A 15,465-nucleotide genomic window follows, 5' to 3' on the forward strand; every position below is an offset into this window, starting at 1 on the left:
TTCATGCAGACGCCTTTTAAGTCTCATTGGGACGCAAGATTGTGGATCTTGCAGTATCTGCAAGGTACGAAGGATATTGGACTCTTCTACGACATTGGAGGGGAAACGAAGGAGCGAGTCCGACTTCAAGGCTGGAGTGACTCAGATCGGGGAGGAGATCCAGACACGAGGAGATCTACATCAGGCTACGGATTTACCCTCGGCTCAGGAGCTATATCATGGAGCAGCAAGAGGCAGCTAACTATTACCTTGTTGTCTACAGAGGCAGAGTACCGGGCTGCTTGTGGTGTTGCTTGCGAGGTTGTGTGGCTGTGGAGGTTGCTTGGCGAGATTGGGTTTACACAGAAGGAGCCCACAGTCATCCAGTGCGATAACCAGAGGTGTATCGCTATTGCTTGGAACCTTGTCTTCCATGCCCGGACCAAGCACATAGAGATACAATATCATTTTGTTCGTGAGAAGATTTTGGTTGGTGACATCTTGCTTGTTTATTGTTGGACGGAGGACAATGCGGCAGACCTCTTCATGAAGTCTCTACCTCAGGCTATGCTCTGACAGCACTTCAGCTCACTGGGGTTGGTTCCACATCTAGGAGTTGAGAGGGGGTGTTAGCAGTCATCTCCTGTCTGTACATTACACCAAGGCCTATGTTTTTTTTTTCCAAGAAAAGATCCTTTCATTAGTTATGTAAAAAACGCCCGTAGGGCTACAAAAGAGATCTCTCCTGCTCCTAACAGAGAGAAGAGCAGTGAATACATCATGGCAGCCCGGGAGACTCTCCCTAGGTGCTGCAAAATACAAGCATCAGCCTAAAGGACTGAGCGTCTAAATCATACAATGGGGGGGGGAAAGAGCCAAACAGGTGGCCTGTAGTGCCAACGGGGGGATCCCGTGTGTAGGGTGTAGAAAGGGCCACAGCGCCAAGTGGTATGAAAGGCCTGGCGCCGTAAAATCGCCTCATCCGAGTCTCCCCGGATGCGGTCGTACTGTCCTCGCAGGGTGTGGATCAACTCCTGCCAAATCCCCCGAACAGTCTCTGCTGGTGGCTCTAATCTCCCCTCAAAGGCCGTGAAGCACCGGGCCCTCCAGGTGAACCAGATGGTGAGGCTGCTGAGGAGCTCCCATCGTAAATCCCTCTCCTGTGTCCAGCTGGCGGACGAGAAATCCGGTGCCGGAACCAGGCGAGGCTGGCCCCTAATAAATCTGATGGCCTGACTGCCCTGCTCCATCTCATAGCCCATAGCAGGCCCTGACGAAGTCGACCAAGCAGCGGCACCCCACGTAAACATACCCTCTGGAGAGAGGGGGGCTAGAATACGCAGCATCCGCAGCCAAATCTGCTGTGCCTGAGGGCAGTCCCAAAGGCAATGTCTCTGTGTCTCCATAGGGTGGCCGCATCGGACGCAGGCCGCCGGAAGACCGCTGTAAACAAGCCAAGTGCCAACTGCTGAGCCCCTGTGGGCGACCATCCACTGAAAAGCCGAGATCCTGCGGGCCTGTCGACTAGCCCAGAGCCGAGCCCAGAAATCCTCCAGGAACTCCTGTGATAGTCCCTGCAATCGCCAATGCCCCGCTGCCGCTGGAGAAACCGTCCTCCTCGCCGTCAAAATATGCCGTCCCAGCCGAACAGTATACTGAAAAAATGTGATCTCTGTGGCCTCAAGGGATGCATAAGGATCATGCCACTCGTACTCTCCGGGGTCCCACTGTAGCCGGGCCAAGGGGCGCGTTGCATATGCCCATATACGCCAATCCGGGAGCACGTCAGCAGGGTCGGGGTCAATATGCCACTTCCGAGAAGCGGCAGCCACTACCCGAATCCTCTGAAAGGTGCACTCTGCAACTAAAGGCGACTCCACCTCCACTCTCTGGAGTCGGCCCTCATCCTGAATCTCATAATAGAGGCATCTGCCATCCTCAGTGCTAGCTCTGACAGCAATCAGGATCTCCAACTATGTGAAGGCACCCATCCACCGTGGGGCCACTGGCTCGAGAGGTGTGAACCACTCCTCTGTAAGTGCCTCCTGAATATCATCCCTCATAATCAACCCCCCTCTGAAGTGACTCAACCTCTCCACCTGGGTCTCCTCTGGTAGACTGCAGAAAGCCTGCCAGTCTCCAAAACTACGAGCTGGGCCTGCCGCTAAAGGTCCCCAGGCTAGACGAGGCCGAGAACCCAGCATATGACTCTGCTCTGTACGAACCGCTGGGCTCCAGATGAGCGGCTGCCTGGCCCGCTCCTCAACACAAGACGGAGGCCGCTGAGAGAGCCCCGGTCTCAGCAGCTCCCAAGCTCTCAGGATACTCAAAGCAAATCTGTCCTCCCATCCTCTACTGAGGCCTGTCCTCCTCATCTCTATGAATATCCAGCGAATCTCTGGTGCCCAAGTACCCCCTGCAGGAGGCGCCCGGGCCTGCAGTCGCTGCAAGAGGAGCTCTTTCCAAGGCTCAGCGCCTGGAAGCAACCCCCGAACAATAAGCTTCCCCAATAAGGCTCTACTCTGATCGACTGGATCTATAATGCCCAAACCGCCCTGAGCCAGCGGAAGTGTAATAACTGCCCATGCAACCTTTGCCCGAGCTGGCTGACCGTCCCGCCCAGACCACAGAAAGTTCCTGATCAGCCTCTGTACCTGGCTGATGCAAGAGCTCGAGAAAATCCAGCAGGACGTAATGTACCACATAGTCGCTAACAGCACCTGATTTGCCACCACCACCCTCCCAGCCAAGGATAGTCGAGCTGTACTCCAATACAATAGCTTCTTCCGAATGCTCAGAAGAAGCGGGGCAATCTGCTGCTCAGGTGACAAATCGAGACCAATCTGGCATCCCAAATACCGCACTGCTGTGCCGGGAGGAATCCATCTAAAACCGGGGTCCGGCCTCCATGCCGGAGTGGGAGCACTACTGATCCAAAAGGCCACTGTCTTGCGCCAATTGATCAATGCTCCCGAAGCTGCACTAAAGACCTGGAGCGACTGCTCTGCTCGAATGAGATTGGCCTCTTGGCCATGCAAAAATAAGCCCGTGTCGTCTGCAAACTCAGCATCAAGCAAATCCTCCCCCCGGACTGGGAGCTGAAGTCCTCTCAAACCAACCTCCTCTGCCGTCAAATACATACTCATAGCCTCCGCAAAGAAGAGAAAAAGGAAAGGGGCGAGAGGACACCCCTGACGGACTGATCTGGTCAGCTCAAAACTCGGCCCCCGACCTCCTGCAATCAGCACCTGGCTGCGAGCTGTGGAATACAAAGCTGCCACCCCTCTGATCCATCCTGGCTCAAAGCCCAGGCGTAGCATAGTGCCCTCTAAGAATCCCCAATCAACTCTATCGTATGCCTTCTCAAAATCGAGAAGCATCACGACCAAGTCCTTGCCAAGAAACCTAGCTCGGGCCGTCGCCTCCCAGAAAGTAAAGATGTTGTCAAGGATACTGCGCTCCTTGACAAATCCTGTCTGAGTAGCATGAATCAACTCCCCCAGGAAGGGCTGGATCCTCAAACTCAAGGCCTTTGCCAAGACCTTGTATACAGTATTGAGGATCGTAATAGGCCTCCAATGCCGAATGTCATCCGATACTCCCTCCCCCTTGGGGATAAGATAGATCAAGCCCTCTGAAAAGCTCTGCGGCATCACCCCAGTGTCCAAAACATGCTGAAAGCCCCTGCGGAGGCCTGGCCCCAAAAGGTCCCAATAGCCCATAAAAAAGGCCGGCGTCAATCCGTCCTCCCCTGGGCAACTATGTCGCGGCAGGACCCTCAAGGCCTCGGCAAGCTCAATCTCTGACAGAGGCGCACCTAGAACTGTGCGCATATGGTCTGTGACCCTCCTCTGCACATGGGCCCACACAGTCTGTCTGCATACATCTCGATCCTCAGTGGCTGGCTCCGCTGAAAGCAAGTCACGATAAAAAGCAGTGGCAATGGCTCTGATCTCCCCGAGCTCAGTAGCTATCGATCCATCCGGTCTACCAAGCTGGCGAACCCCTGCTCGCGCATGACGGGGTCCAGTGATCTCAAAAAACTCCCCAGTCACTCTATCACCAAGCTGCGTCCACTGAGAGGCCTGACGGCGATAGTAAAACTCATGTCTCTGCTCCTCTGCCTCTCTAACCTCCTGGCGTGCCTGGCTCAGCTGGGACACCACCCACTCACATGCAGGCTGCTGCTCCTGAAGGCGCTGTAGCGAAGCAAGGCTGCGTCTCAGCCGTTGCTCCCGCTCGCGAATCTCTCCCAGTCGTGTCAAAGCTGCAGCGTGTAGAAAGGAACTAAGATCAATGAGTCCCTGGGCACACTGGCCCGCTGCATCCTGGTCAGAGCACTGACTATCATGCCAGATCCTCTCAATGTCCTCAGCGAGACTGGGGTCTGCAAGTACCCTCTCTGGGATCCTCAACTGCAAGCTGGGCTCCCGTGTCCCCTCCTCCAAAGTCAGTATAACTGGCGCATGATCTGAAAATGAGGTGCCAGCAAGAATGCCGACGGAGCCCCCTCGCTCCCCCAACCAATCGCCCACATAAAAGCGATCAATCCGAGATAGATTAGTCCCTCCCTGCCGGCGATCCGACCGAGAGAAACTAAGACTGTCCTGAGACCGGGAGAAAGCCCCATGCTGCCATGCATCAGTGATCCTCAGTGTCATACAAAACCGGTCCCAAGCTGCAAGCTCCGTGCCGTGCACTGTAACATGACTGCCTCCCACCCTATCTGTCGGGTCCTCAAGCATGTTGAAGTCTCCCCCAACACACCAATGTGCGGCCTCTGGCAATGCATCTGTAACCTGAGTCCAGAACTCTGCTCTGGCACTAGCATGATTGGGCGCATAGATGTTGAGCACACCCAATAGCTCATCATGCATCCTCAGAATGACATACTGTGCTCTACCAGGCACAATGATCCCTCGATCCACAATGGCCTGCCGCCATGCATCTGCAATAACCATGCATACTCCTCCCTGTCCACCCAAAGGACCAAACCCTGCAGACCAGAAAGTGTCCCATCTACCAGGCATCACCGAACCATATCTCCGGATCCTGCTCTCACCCAAGTGGTGCTCCTGCATCATCAGAATGTCAATGCTGCCACCAACCAGGCATCTCTGTAGCTCCTGCCTCAAGCAGCCTCGATAGCGTATAAAGTGTGCTCCGCCAAGGCCCTGTACATTCCATGAGATGATCCTCATGGATGTCCTACTGAGGTGGATGCTGTCTCAGCCGTACGGCGGGCCTTCGCAAGCGGCTTGGATGGAGAGTAGTCCCCATCCGAACGGCTGCGAGTCTGCCCACCCGGTGTACTGCAAGAATCCCGGATCAGGCGCCAGTGGCTGTGACCCATGGCGACTGCCTCCTGCTCTGACATAGTAACCTCGTGAATACTCACATATCCTGGGTCGCGTGCCAAATCTGCAACTATGCGCACGACCAAATGCCGAATCCCGGATGTATCCACACCCCCGGGATCCAAGACAAAATGAGCCAACTCCCAAAGTCGGCCTAGCACATCTGTAACCTCCAAATCGCTCATGTGATGAGAAAACTCAACTGCCTGAGTCTTCAACGTGCTGAGAGCGAGCTCTAGAGTCCACTCCCGGTCACAAGGTCCACAAAGAGGGAACGAGAAGGCCACCGCTGAGTCTAGTGCCTCCTCCCCGCGGGCCGGAGGTATCACGACATGCACTCGGATGGGTGCTGGCTCATGGGGGCCCTCTGCTCCAAAAAGCCGTGTGAAGGTATAATCAAACGCCGCCGAGCGCTGTCGAATGCCGAGGCGACTCAGCCGACTGCGGATAGATGAAATCCGTGAGGCCCTAATCGGCATAGGTCTCCTCTGTGATGCTCGAGCGAGGTCAGTGCTCAGCGCCCTCCGGACTGCAGGTGAGCGCCAGGGAGCTGCCAGGACCTCCCGGGAAGGCGAGGCGGGCGGAGGGGGAGGAGGGGGAGGCGAGGGAGGAGGAGAGGGAGCCGCTGCCGAGACCGGAGCGGGGGCGGGAGGAGGCGAAGGTGGAAGCGGGGCGGTGGGAGGGGATGGGTGTGGGGGAGGTGAAGGAGGGGGAGCTGGCATCTCCTGGTCCTCGGTCGCTGCAGGGGTCTCCTCCTGAAGGGGAGCAAATCTGTTCCTCACGGGAACCCAGTGAGGCTGAGACTGTGGCTGCTGCTGCAGCGGTACGTGGGCGTGCTGCTGTGGCTGTCTCCCTCGACGGCGCCCCTGTCCAGGCTGCCACTCCGAGGTCTCTGTGGCCTGAGCAGGTGTCCCTGAGGCAGCCTGCCGAGTCGAATCTGTGGGCGGGCCATCCGTGGCCTGCTGCTGTGGTGAGGGCCGAGGTCTCCTGCGAGGGCAGGCCTTGGCCAAATGACCGACCTGTCTGCAAATGAAGCACTGATTCGGGAGCCCCGAGAACTCCACTCTCTGATCTATCCACCCCCCCCCTATCCTAGGTAGCTGAATGACCTTAGGAAGGGAGGAGATGTCAGATACCAACACTCTGACCGAAGGTAGCCCAGCTGCTCTGGCCACCACTGAAGCTGTTGAGGGGCCCGTCTCAAGAACCGAGCCCACCAATGCTCCGAGCCTGGAGAGGAGCGGAAGATACTCCCGGCGGAGACCAGGGAAACAAACTGTAATATGGAAGAGGCGCTCTCCCTGCTCCGCCGCAGCTGGGTCAAATCCATGCTGCCAAGGCCTGAAGAAAGCCCGAGCACCCCTGATATCCAGAGGACTCATGGCAAGGACCGTGGCAACGCTCTGGGCGGCCTCGAACTCGATCTGATAATGTCCCCGGCCCAAGAGCTGTACATCAAGGATCTTGCCCACATCTGCAAGAAGGCGAGCCTGAAGTAGATCCCTGATCTCCCCTCTGCTGGGGCGAGTGCCGACTATACGGCAGATGTTGGAGTGAGCCTGAAGGCGTTCCACCTCTGCGGTGAGGCTCGCTTCCTCTTCCGGCGAAAGAGAAAGCCTGATGGGGATGACCTCGGGGGCGGGCGAGGGGGCTGCGGAAGAGTCCCTCTGAGGCGAGGCGGGAGGAGTCTCCATCAGAGTCTGAAGCTCAAGCGAAGGCGAGGCGAAAGCGGAAAACCTGCAAGAAGCGGGCTGCACACCAAGAGGCGGAAAGACGGATGACGAAGAGGGAAACCCCAAGGGGTGAGAAGCAGCACGACAGAGGAGGGAGGGGGGGGGCGGCAACGGGGGGGATGGCGAACAGGCGGCGGGGGGGGAACAGGCAGCAGCGGAGGGGGAAGGCGAACAGGCGGCAGCGGGGGGGTAAGGCGAAATGGCGAATAGGGGAGGGGGGGGGGCGAAACGGCGAAGTGGGGGGGGGGCGCAGCGGCGAGGAAGGAGGGGGGGGCAGCGCAGCAGCGAGGAAGGAGAGGGGGGGCGCAGCGACGAGCAGAGGGGAGCAAGCGAGGGGCGGAAGGAAAAAAGGCCGCGAGGAGGGGGGGGGGAGCGAGGGTGCGCAGAGCAGGGGGAAACGGGAGCTTCAGCGAGCCCTGACTGGATCTTATTTCCACCAAGGCCTATGTTGTCGGTGTGCCCGCCCATTTTTGGTGTTCCCCCATTTTTCCCCGCTTTCCATGTATTTTCCCGTTTTTTGCTAGGTGTGGGAGGCTGTTTTCTGCTTGTCGGCTGTATCAGATGCTGGCCGACTGATTCCTTTGCTACCTGACCTGTTCTGCAGTTCTGGCTGACTGGTTTTTACCTGGTCTGCTGGTCGTGAGCATCTACGCTGCTGTCGGCCTGTTTTGGGCTGGCCAACCAGCAGCCTGGGGCCATATAAAATGGCCCCTGTCCCCCACACTTGTTTTTGTACCATTACCGGGATTTTGTAGTGTATATACAGAGTTTATACAGCTTCTCTCTCCCTCTCTCATCTGCATTTTGCTCTCTACAGCAGTTGTCTTCATTTCCGCTGTGCATTCTGACATAAGCAACCCCAAATCTGCCCACAGCAGCCCACTTGTAGCCAGTTTGTGCAGACCACCAAAGAGAGGGCAGCCCTCTGGAAGAGCACGTAATCAGCTGCTGTACGGTCTGTTATGAGGATGACCGGTGGAAAGAGAAGAAACACGGCTGTGTGACCAGCTGGAGCAACCAATTCTGAGAGAGGGGAAAACGCAGCTGTACGGTCGGTTCTGTGCGGGTCATTCTCTGCTTGCTGTCTCGGAGAAATATCAATACACCAGGTATTTGTTTAATATGTGCTTCTGAATCACTGTGTCTAGGACTGAGCCTTGGCTATGTTCAAGCTGAAAATCAGAGTCTCATGGAGGAACAAGATAGAATGCACGAGGGAAGGGTCATTCTCTGCTTGCTATGCATGGTGCTATCAACACCCATACACAACACACTCTGTGCTCATAAATGTCTTGTTTTCTAAAAGTGACTGTTGTCGCACTGCTCATATTAATCCTTGAAGCAGCGTTCCTTAGTACCTTTGTTTTGAAAAAAAAAAGATATTATAAGAACAATCCCAGTTACAGCAGAAGAGCATTATTCTTCATAGCTTCCTTTCTTCTTCTTCTTACCCTCATAAAAAAGCATACGCTGCTAAAGGTGGTGGTTAGCAAAAAAGAACGCTTCTGGAATCACCATACCATCATCAAGATAGAGTGTCTTAACACCCTCCTTGTCCACTAGCTTAGCACGGATTCTAATTCTCTGAAGAATTGGTGGATCGTAGCAGACTGTCAGCTTAGAAAGAGGAGCTTCCTTCGCCTGAGAAGCGCGAGAGGAGTCCTCCGCCTGAAACCCCTCCCTCACCTGTGTCCATTTCATTAAGAACTGTCTCATGTGGTTTGGATATCTTCCTCAGACCTTCAACTGTGTCCTCCTTGTGTACCACATTCCGTGACTGAACCACGAACGTTTCAGCTTCTCAGAGCAACTTCGGTACCATCTTCAGGTCATGCACGGTATTCATAGGACCTGTTCCTTTCTCGCGCAATGTTTCCATCAAGACATCCTCAACTAGTGAAGCCTCCGGGACAGGACTGGTCACATCCGGCTGGGCCTTCATTGTATCCTGTGGAGGCAAGACCAAACCTGTGTCAACCAGAGAGCCAGTACCCAAAGCCTCATGAACATTATGGCTACGCCATGTTCTCCCTCTGAATGGCCACCCATTGCCTTCCTTTTCCAACGATGTTGCTGTAGACACCATGCCAGCCACTTCAGAAGCCGTATCTCCTTTTGCCAAACAATCTCGCGCATAGTCGCCAATCTTCTTGCAATGGTAGCAAGCATTTGGAAAAGAAGAAAACACCACCAGTTACTGAAAGCAACCCATGTGACCCATGTCTAGATCCACAAAGGCCGGAATAGGGTGATCCATAGACCAGAGAACACATAACTTAGCATCAAAACCCGCACTCAGAAACTGTTGCTTTGGGAGAAATAGAACTCTCCCAAGGGTAGCAGCAATACTTGAATGTGGTCTCTAAGACACACCGGCAGAGGTTTAAATGTAACCCACACCGGACATAGGGAGAGGAGCTCCTCATGGTGAAACTGGGGTGACCCAAGGCATGGCATATGCAAAGAAGCGGTCCCCCTTACAACAACCTTGGGAAACAAGGTTATAATCAATCCTTTTAGAGGCTAGAGTAACAAAGCTTTCAATTGCAGAGCTTTTGTCGTCATCCCCTCGGTAAGACAATGGTGCATAGGTTTGATGCCCTTAGTTTCTTAGTACTTTTTGATACATGCTTTGGGAAACTTAGTTGCATAAGAGTCCAAGGGTTGAACAGGGAGGATAGTACAAAATCCAGATGCCCAAAGGTTAGGAACTTCCCTGGACTTGTGAGTTGCATGGAGCCATGAGAATGTTATAAGCATTGATATTACCCTGACGTTGATGGTGCAAAGAGCCGCCATGGCAGTTTGAAGGGGCTGAATGAGCGTTGGTGGGGCAAAAGAGAGCTTGGTCTATTGTCTAGATCTACAGTTTGGCCATAAAAGTAAGTTGTACATTTCTTAGTGAACTATCAGCTGAAAATTTACTTACAAAAGCTGTACTAAGGGAAGTTACCTCAGCATGGGAGGATGTCCCCTCTTGCTTAACTTCCTTACCCAACAGTATAGATTTTGGCGATATGATAACTTAACTAATATGTAACGAGGGTCTTTATAAGGAAAGGATGCTCAAATGTTGAGACTTACTTCTGGCAGAGAATATGATGGTACCAGCAGTATCAGACATGAAGGGCCCATCTCCCAAATGCACAACACAAAGGCCCTTTGTCAATATTAGACTGTCCTAGAAGATCCTTGAATTTCACTTCAGATAGATGCAGGACAACTTTATTGGGTTTGGTGGCAGGGAGGGAGCATCTACGATATCTTTGAGAAGCTAATTTGAGGCATCTGATTTAAGATGTTTCTATGTTGTTTTATAAGGTTTTTAAAATGGATTATTCATCTTAGAGTTCATCTAATCACTGTTTGAGTGACTTTTGTTAAATTTTCTATGAATGAACTTGTGGTAATAGTCTAAACCAATGTCCTTGATTTGTAACTCCATTCTACAGTTGCGTGGAGTATCAACTTTTATGGCGGAAATGCTGGAGACTGCAGCAATTTTGAAAGCAGCAACTAACAGGTCATTGATCATTATTGACGAATTAGGGAGAGGCACGTCAACTTATGATGGATTTGGTAGGTCAAGTTTTACTTCTAATTTCTACTCCTCACATTCGAGTGTCTGTACTCTTTCTAGAATTCTTTTTGGAGCTAGCGTGTGATGCACCCTTGTTTTGTATAGTATCAGAAGCTACAAGCATAAGAAGAGGATAGGTAACTGAAGACAATGTGACAAGAGAGACCAGAGATCTTCATTTGGCGACAGCTTTGAGTTGTGAAAGTTGGAAAATCTCCCAACTGATATACATGAAAGTTGGAGGCAGGACAGGCACGCGAGCTCTAGGATTCCAGATAGCCTTATTCAAGACCTTGAGACTTGTAGTAGGATAGAGCAGATTTGGGCGGGATTGGATTTTATTTCAGGGCCCAGGCTCTATTGTGTGCACCTTGGATGCGGGCCTTGGTGAGATCAACAGTTTTTTGCAGGAGGCAACTCAGAGCAGATTGGAGGGATTCGGTGAGCAAGAGAGGAGTCTGAGGAGGGGTCTAGCTTCTCCTCAGCAGCTTCAGGAGAGTTCCCTTGATAGCCCTTGCATTGAGAGTCAGCTTTCTGCAGCCCGTACGGAGATCAGATCCATCGAGGAGAGGAGGGTGGAGTATAGATACCATGCCAGAGCTTCCTTTTGAACCCAGGTTGGTGATAGAGTTATGGGAGACTTCTTTGAGATAGTAGGTCCCCATAGGAGGAGAGATGGTATTCGTAGGTTGCGTAGACAGGATGGAGAGGCATTGTTTTTGACCTCCCCCATGTGAGAGCCATCGCCATTGATTTTTTTCCGATCTCTCCTCACAGGTGTCCCATTATCCCCACAAGTGATGGATGCGCGTGAGAGGGTCTGGCGGCACACGAGAGGTGGTTCCCCTCGCTCTTCGGTCCTCCTTATTGACTCCCTTCACTGCAGAGGAGCTAGCGGAGGCATTGACTGCTCTTCCTAGGGCAAATGCCCTGGGGCAAACGGGCTCCCAGTTTCTTTCTTTCTTCACTACTGGGATCTCGTGGAAGGCATCCTTAAAGTAGCCTTCGATGAGATTATGATCACAGGAGCCATGCCAGAGAGGCTTTCAGAGGGTTTGATAGGGAGAAGACTCTGGATGACCCCTTCTTTGCGTATACAAGGCGGCTAGGCCGCAGGATTCAGATGCCAAAGATTGATGGCACCCCGGTAGCATCAAAATATTGGCAATCACAAGGCCTCTCACAACGCTTCCTCTCAGATTTTTGGAAGAGGGTTTGGGACAGTTTTCGGCCTCAAAAGATCACCCTCTTTCTTTGGTTGATGGCACATAGGAGCTTGGCGGTGGGCACATGGTTGGCCACTGGAGGTCGACCAGCAGCTTGCATGAGGTGCAGCCACAGTCTCAGCAACATTGTCTTTGGGATTACCCGAAGGCGCAGTAGTTTTGGCAATGGATTCTGTGCATCTTCACGATGGATAGGGCCTCGACCCGGATCATTACTTGGGTACCGTCACTTGGGACATAGAGGTTGAGGTTGTCGAGGATTATGAGGATTATCTGATCCCCGCCGTCTACATGAGGCGAGGTTGTATCTAGCCCTTCTTGGTTGTATTTAGCCCATCGTGGTTGTTTTCATTAACTAATAGAAGGATCTATTTCTCAGAAAAAAAACCATGCCAAAAGTATGCGTGTGGGTTGGTTATGCTGAAAATTTCTTTCCCTTTTTTTTTTTCTCATGAAGTAGGTGCCTCTTTTCCTTGAAGGGAGGGAGAGGTTAAGCCTTTCCATATGAATGATGGGTGGCCATTGGGCCACCACTACAAGAGCCACACCTCTCCCATAAGTGGAGAGGGTGCCCAATAAGCTGCCCACACTCTTTTATTTAAAATAGTGCTTGATTTATGAGAGTTTGGTTGGCCGCCATCCATTAAGTCCCCAGACTCACTTATAACCTGTCCGCCTAGTCTTTAATGAAGTGGATGCCCAAACTCACTTGTAAGTTGTCCGGCCGTACTTTAATGAAGTGTGGATGTGCAAAGTAGTACAATGAGCGAAAACACAAATAAGCTTAAACAAAGAGTTTAGAGTCACACCTACTGTTTGTCTACAGTCCAGAAGCGAGGTCAGAATACAGATTCACACACGGTTTCACGAGAGGGCCTTCCTTGCCCATAAACTAGACACACAGAACTTGCAGGCATTAAAACATTTCACGCAAAAACAGTTCTAGACATGCAAGTATGCCATGCATAAGAACATATTGGTCAATCTCCCAAGCAGTCATTCCAGGCATAGACATTACGTCCCCAAGCCAACCAGAATACCGTAATTTGGATATGGGCGTAGACCAAGATCCCTAGCCCCCCACATCTAGCCTACTGGTCCTTGGTGTAGACATCAGTGCCAGTCCACATGACCCTTGATTTAGAGTCTCGTGTGTGTGTCTCCCTATGTGTGTGAACCTCTATTTATGTGCTTGTGTGTGTGGGTGTGAACAATCCCTAAAAGTGTTATTGTTCTAGTACCTTGTGAACACAATCATATAAGTGGATAAGATAAGTGTGCCATGTGGCATCCACCTATTAGAGTGTGATATTTGTATGGGTCAAAAGATGAGGCTACAAGCCTACAAAAGCATTTGTACTTGGTGAGTATCAATCACTTCTATCAATCAAGAAACCATCATTGAGCTGTGCAATACTCTCTCTCTCTCTCTCTCTCTCTCTCTCTCTCTCTCTCTACACACACACACACACACACACACACACACGCAATGAATATCTTCCATCCACCTTAGTTGCATTTTAGCAGGCCTGTGTAAACCATAAACCTACAATGCTTGATTTCATGTGAACTTCTTTTCTGTAAAAGAGTTCTCTTTTAAAGCACAAGCTAACCTTACCATGCACCTACAATTCAAATACTATCAATTGTTGCAGTTCTAGACACTAGTACAAGCACTTGTTAAAAGCAACCCTCTTCTTGACTAAATCCTTTGCTACAAGTCTGTCCTTGTACACCCGTTACAAAGCATAACATTCTACAATGCTCAGGGTGGACTTGAGCTAAGCACATTAAGGTTTGGCTCACCGCATGTTTGGCACATTCACGTTAGATCGAGAGGTTTAACTTTTACTAAATGTGAAATTAATAGAGTATATCTTTGTATTGGATTACAGGTTTGGCTTGGGCCATATGTGAACACCTGACTGAGGTAACAAGAGCACCAACTCTCTTTGCAACTCATTTCCATGAGCTCACTGCACTAGAAAGCAATCAAGGCTCTTCAGCGCATAGTTCCAATGCAGCCCCAACAGTGGGGGTGGCAAATTATCATGTCAAAGCTCATCTTGATAACGCATCGCGGAAGCTGACCATGCTCTACAAGGTAATTATAGGTCCTCAAAAATGTGAACCTGTATGTCACAAAAATGTTGTATATTGCCTTTTTGTGAGAGACAGCTTGGAAGACCTAGGGCTAGGACAATTTGGAGTAAGCAATCATATGTATGTGTTTTTGGTGGCCTTTCTAGATTTTAGATGTATGTACACTATTGGGGTTAACAAACTGGTGAATGTGTTGATGGTTGTGTTGATGTTGCTCTGCTATTTGCTGTTAAAGTTTTCCCTGACAACTGTCTACAGTGCAAGTAATGCTTGAGCTCATGAACAATGACAGGTTGAGGAGGGAGCCTGTGATCAGAGCTTCGGTATTCATGTAGCTGAGTTTGCACACTTTCCTGAGAGTGTGATTGATCTTGCGAGAGAAAAAGCTAATGAGTTGGAAGATTTCTCTCAGGTTTCCAAAAAAGAAGACGACTTCACAGAAGAAGTAAAGTTCAAATACTCTTTATTTTCTTCAATCAGTTCAAAAGTTGTTTTGCTTCTTACTGCATTTATTTTGAATCTCTTTTGTCTGCATCTTGGGTGCGAAGTATTGACTTTAAAAGGATGTTTTCTACTTTTATGAGCCAACTTGAGATGATGGACAGTCAGCAAATAAAAAAGTTTTCTGCATTCATGAAACCTCAGGGTATGCTTAAAAAAAAAAAAAAGACGTGTGATGACAAGGCTTACATCTATTTCAAGTCTATTTATGCTGTTGGGCAGGTTGGAACAAAGCGCAAGCGTATCTGCGGTCCAGATGATACAATGTGGGGTGCAGCCCGTGCAAGAAAGTTCCTTGAAGAATTTGCATCTCTTCCATTGGAACAAATGGACTACAAGGATGTTGTTACTGACATCAAAAGATTGAAAAGTGATCTTGATAGAGATGCCGTAGGGAATGCATGGCTACAACAGTTTTTGTGATGGTCTACAGCATCCAGGGACTTAAGGAAGTTCCGCTTATAGTTTAGCCACTGTTTATTGAAGAAGATGGGGGAGGAACTTGTAAGATTACACATGATGTAAGGTTTTGCAGATCCTGATTTATGTTGGCCATGGTGTACCAATTTAATCGGTGAGCTCTGAACTGTGACTAACATACTGTAAGAAATGTATAGCCTCTTGGGTGCTGTCTGTGAGGGCATCCGATTTTGAATCTTTGCAAGCTAAATTTGATCAGATTGAAGAAAGACTGTTACCTTGGAATAGGATACAGGTCTAGTGTTTGACCACGTGGATACTCTGAAATGGATTTAGCTCCATGTTGGTTGAAGTAACTTAATGCCTAAGCCGAGCAATACAATCATACCAGCTTTGCCTGCCAGGCAGTAGCCATGTAGTCCCTACATAATCATCCCATATGTTGCAGATGAGGTCTTTAGAGGGCACCTTTTGCGAAGTCTTCTGTAACATCAGGCGTTTTATTTTCGAGACTGTATGTATTATTTACTGATGGACAACAGTGTGCTCTCAGTGGGTGTAGATAG

The 15,465-nt window shown here is 50.7% G+C and overlaps 1 protein-coding gene across 1 annotated transcript in view; it reads left to right on the forward strand.

Annotated features, from left to right (window-relative positions):
- MSH2 (MUTS homolog 2) overlaps window positions 1–15,168 on the forward strand; it is a 53,021-nt gene extending 37,853 nt beyond the window's left edge. Inside the window, exons 10-13 of the mRNA XM_086802807.1 lie at window positions 10,522–10,648; window positions 13,771–13,979; window positions 14,271–14,423; window positions 14,702–15,168. Of these exons, the coding sequence (XP_086658933.1) occupies window positions 10,522–10,648; window positions 13,771–13,979; window positions 14,271–14,423; window positions 14,702–14,902 (690 nt within the window). The 3' untranslated portion in view covers window positions 14,903–15,168. The remainder of the gene's footprint in view (window positions 1–10,521; window positions 10,649–13,770; window positions 13,980–14,270; window positions 14,424–14,701) is intronic.
- The last annotated feature ends 297 nt before the right edge of the window (window positions 15,169–15,465 follow it).

The sequence above is a fragment of the Cibotium barometz genome, chromosome 9 (genome assembly GCF_041138505.1).
Source record: "Cibotium barometz isolate CiBa-2024 chromosome 9, ASM4113850v1, whole genome shotgun sequence".
In the NCBI taxonomy this organism is placed as follows: domain Eukaryota; kingdom Viridiplantae; phylum Streptophyta; class Polypodiopsida; order Cyatheales; family Cibotiaceae; genus Cibotium; species Cibotium barometz.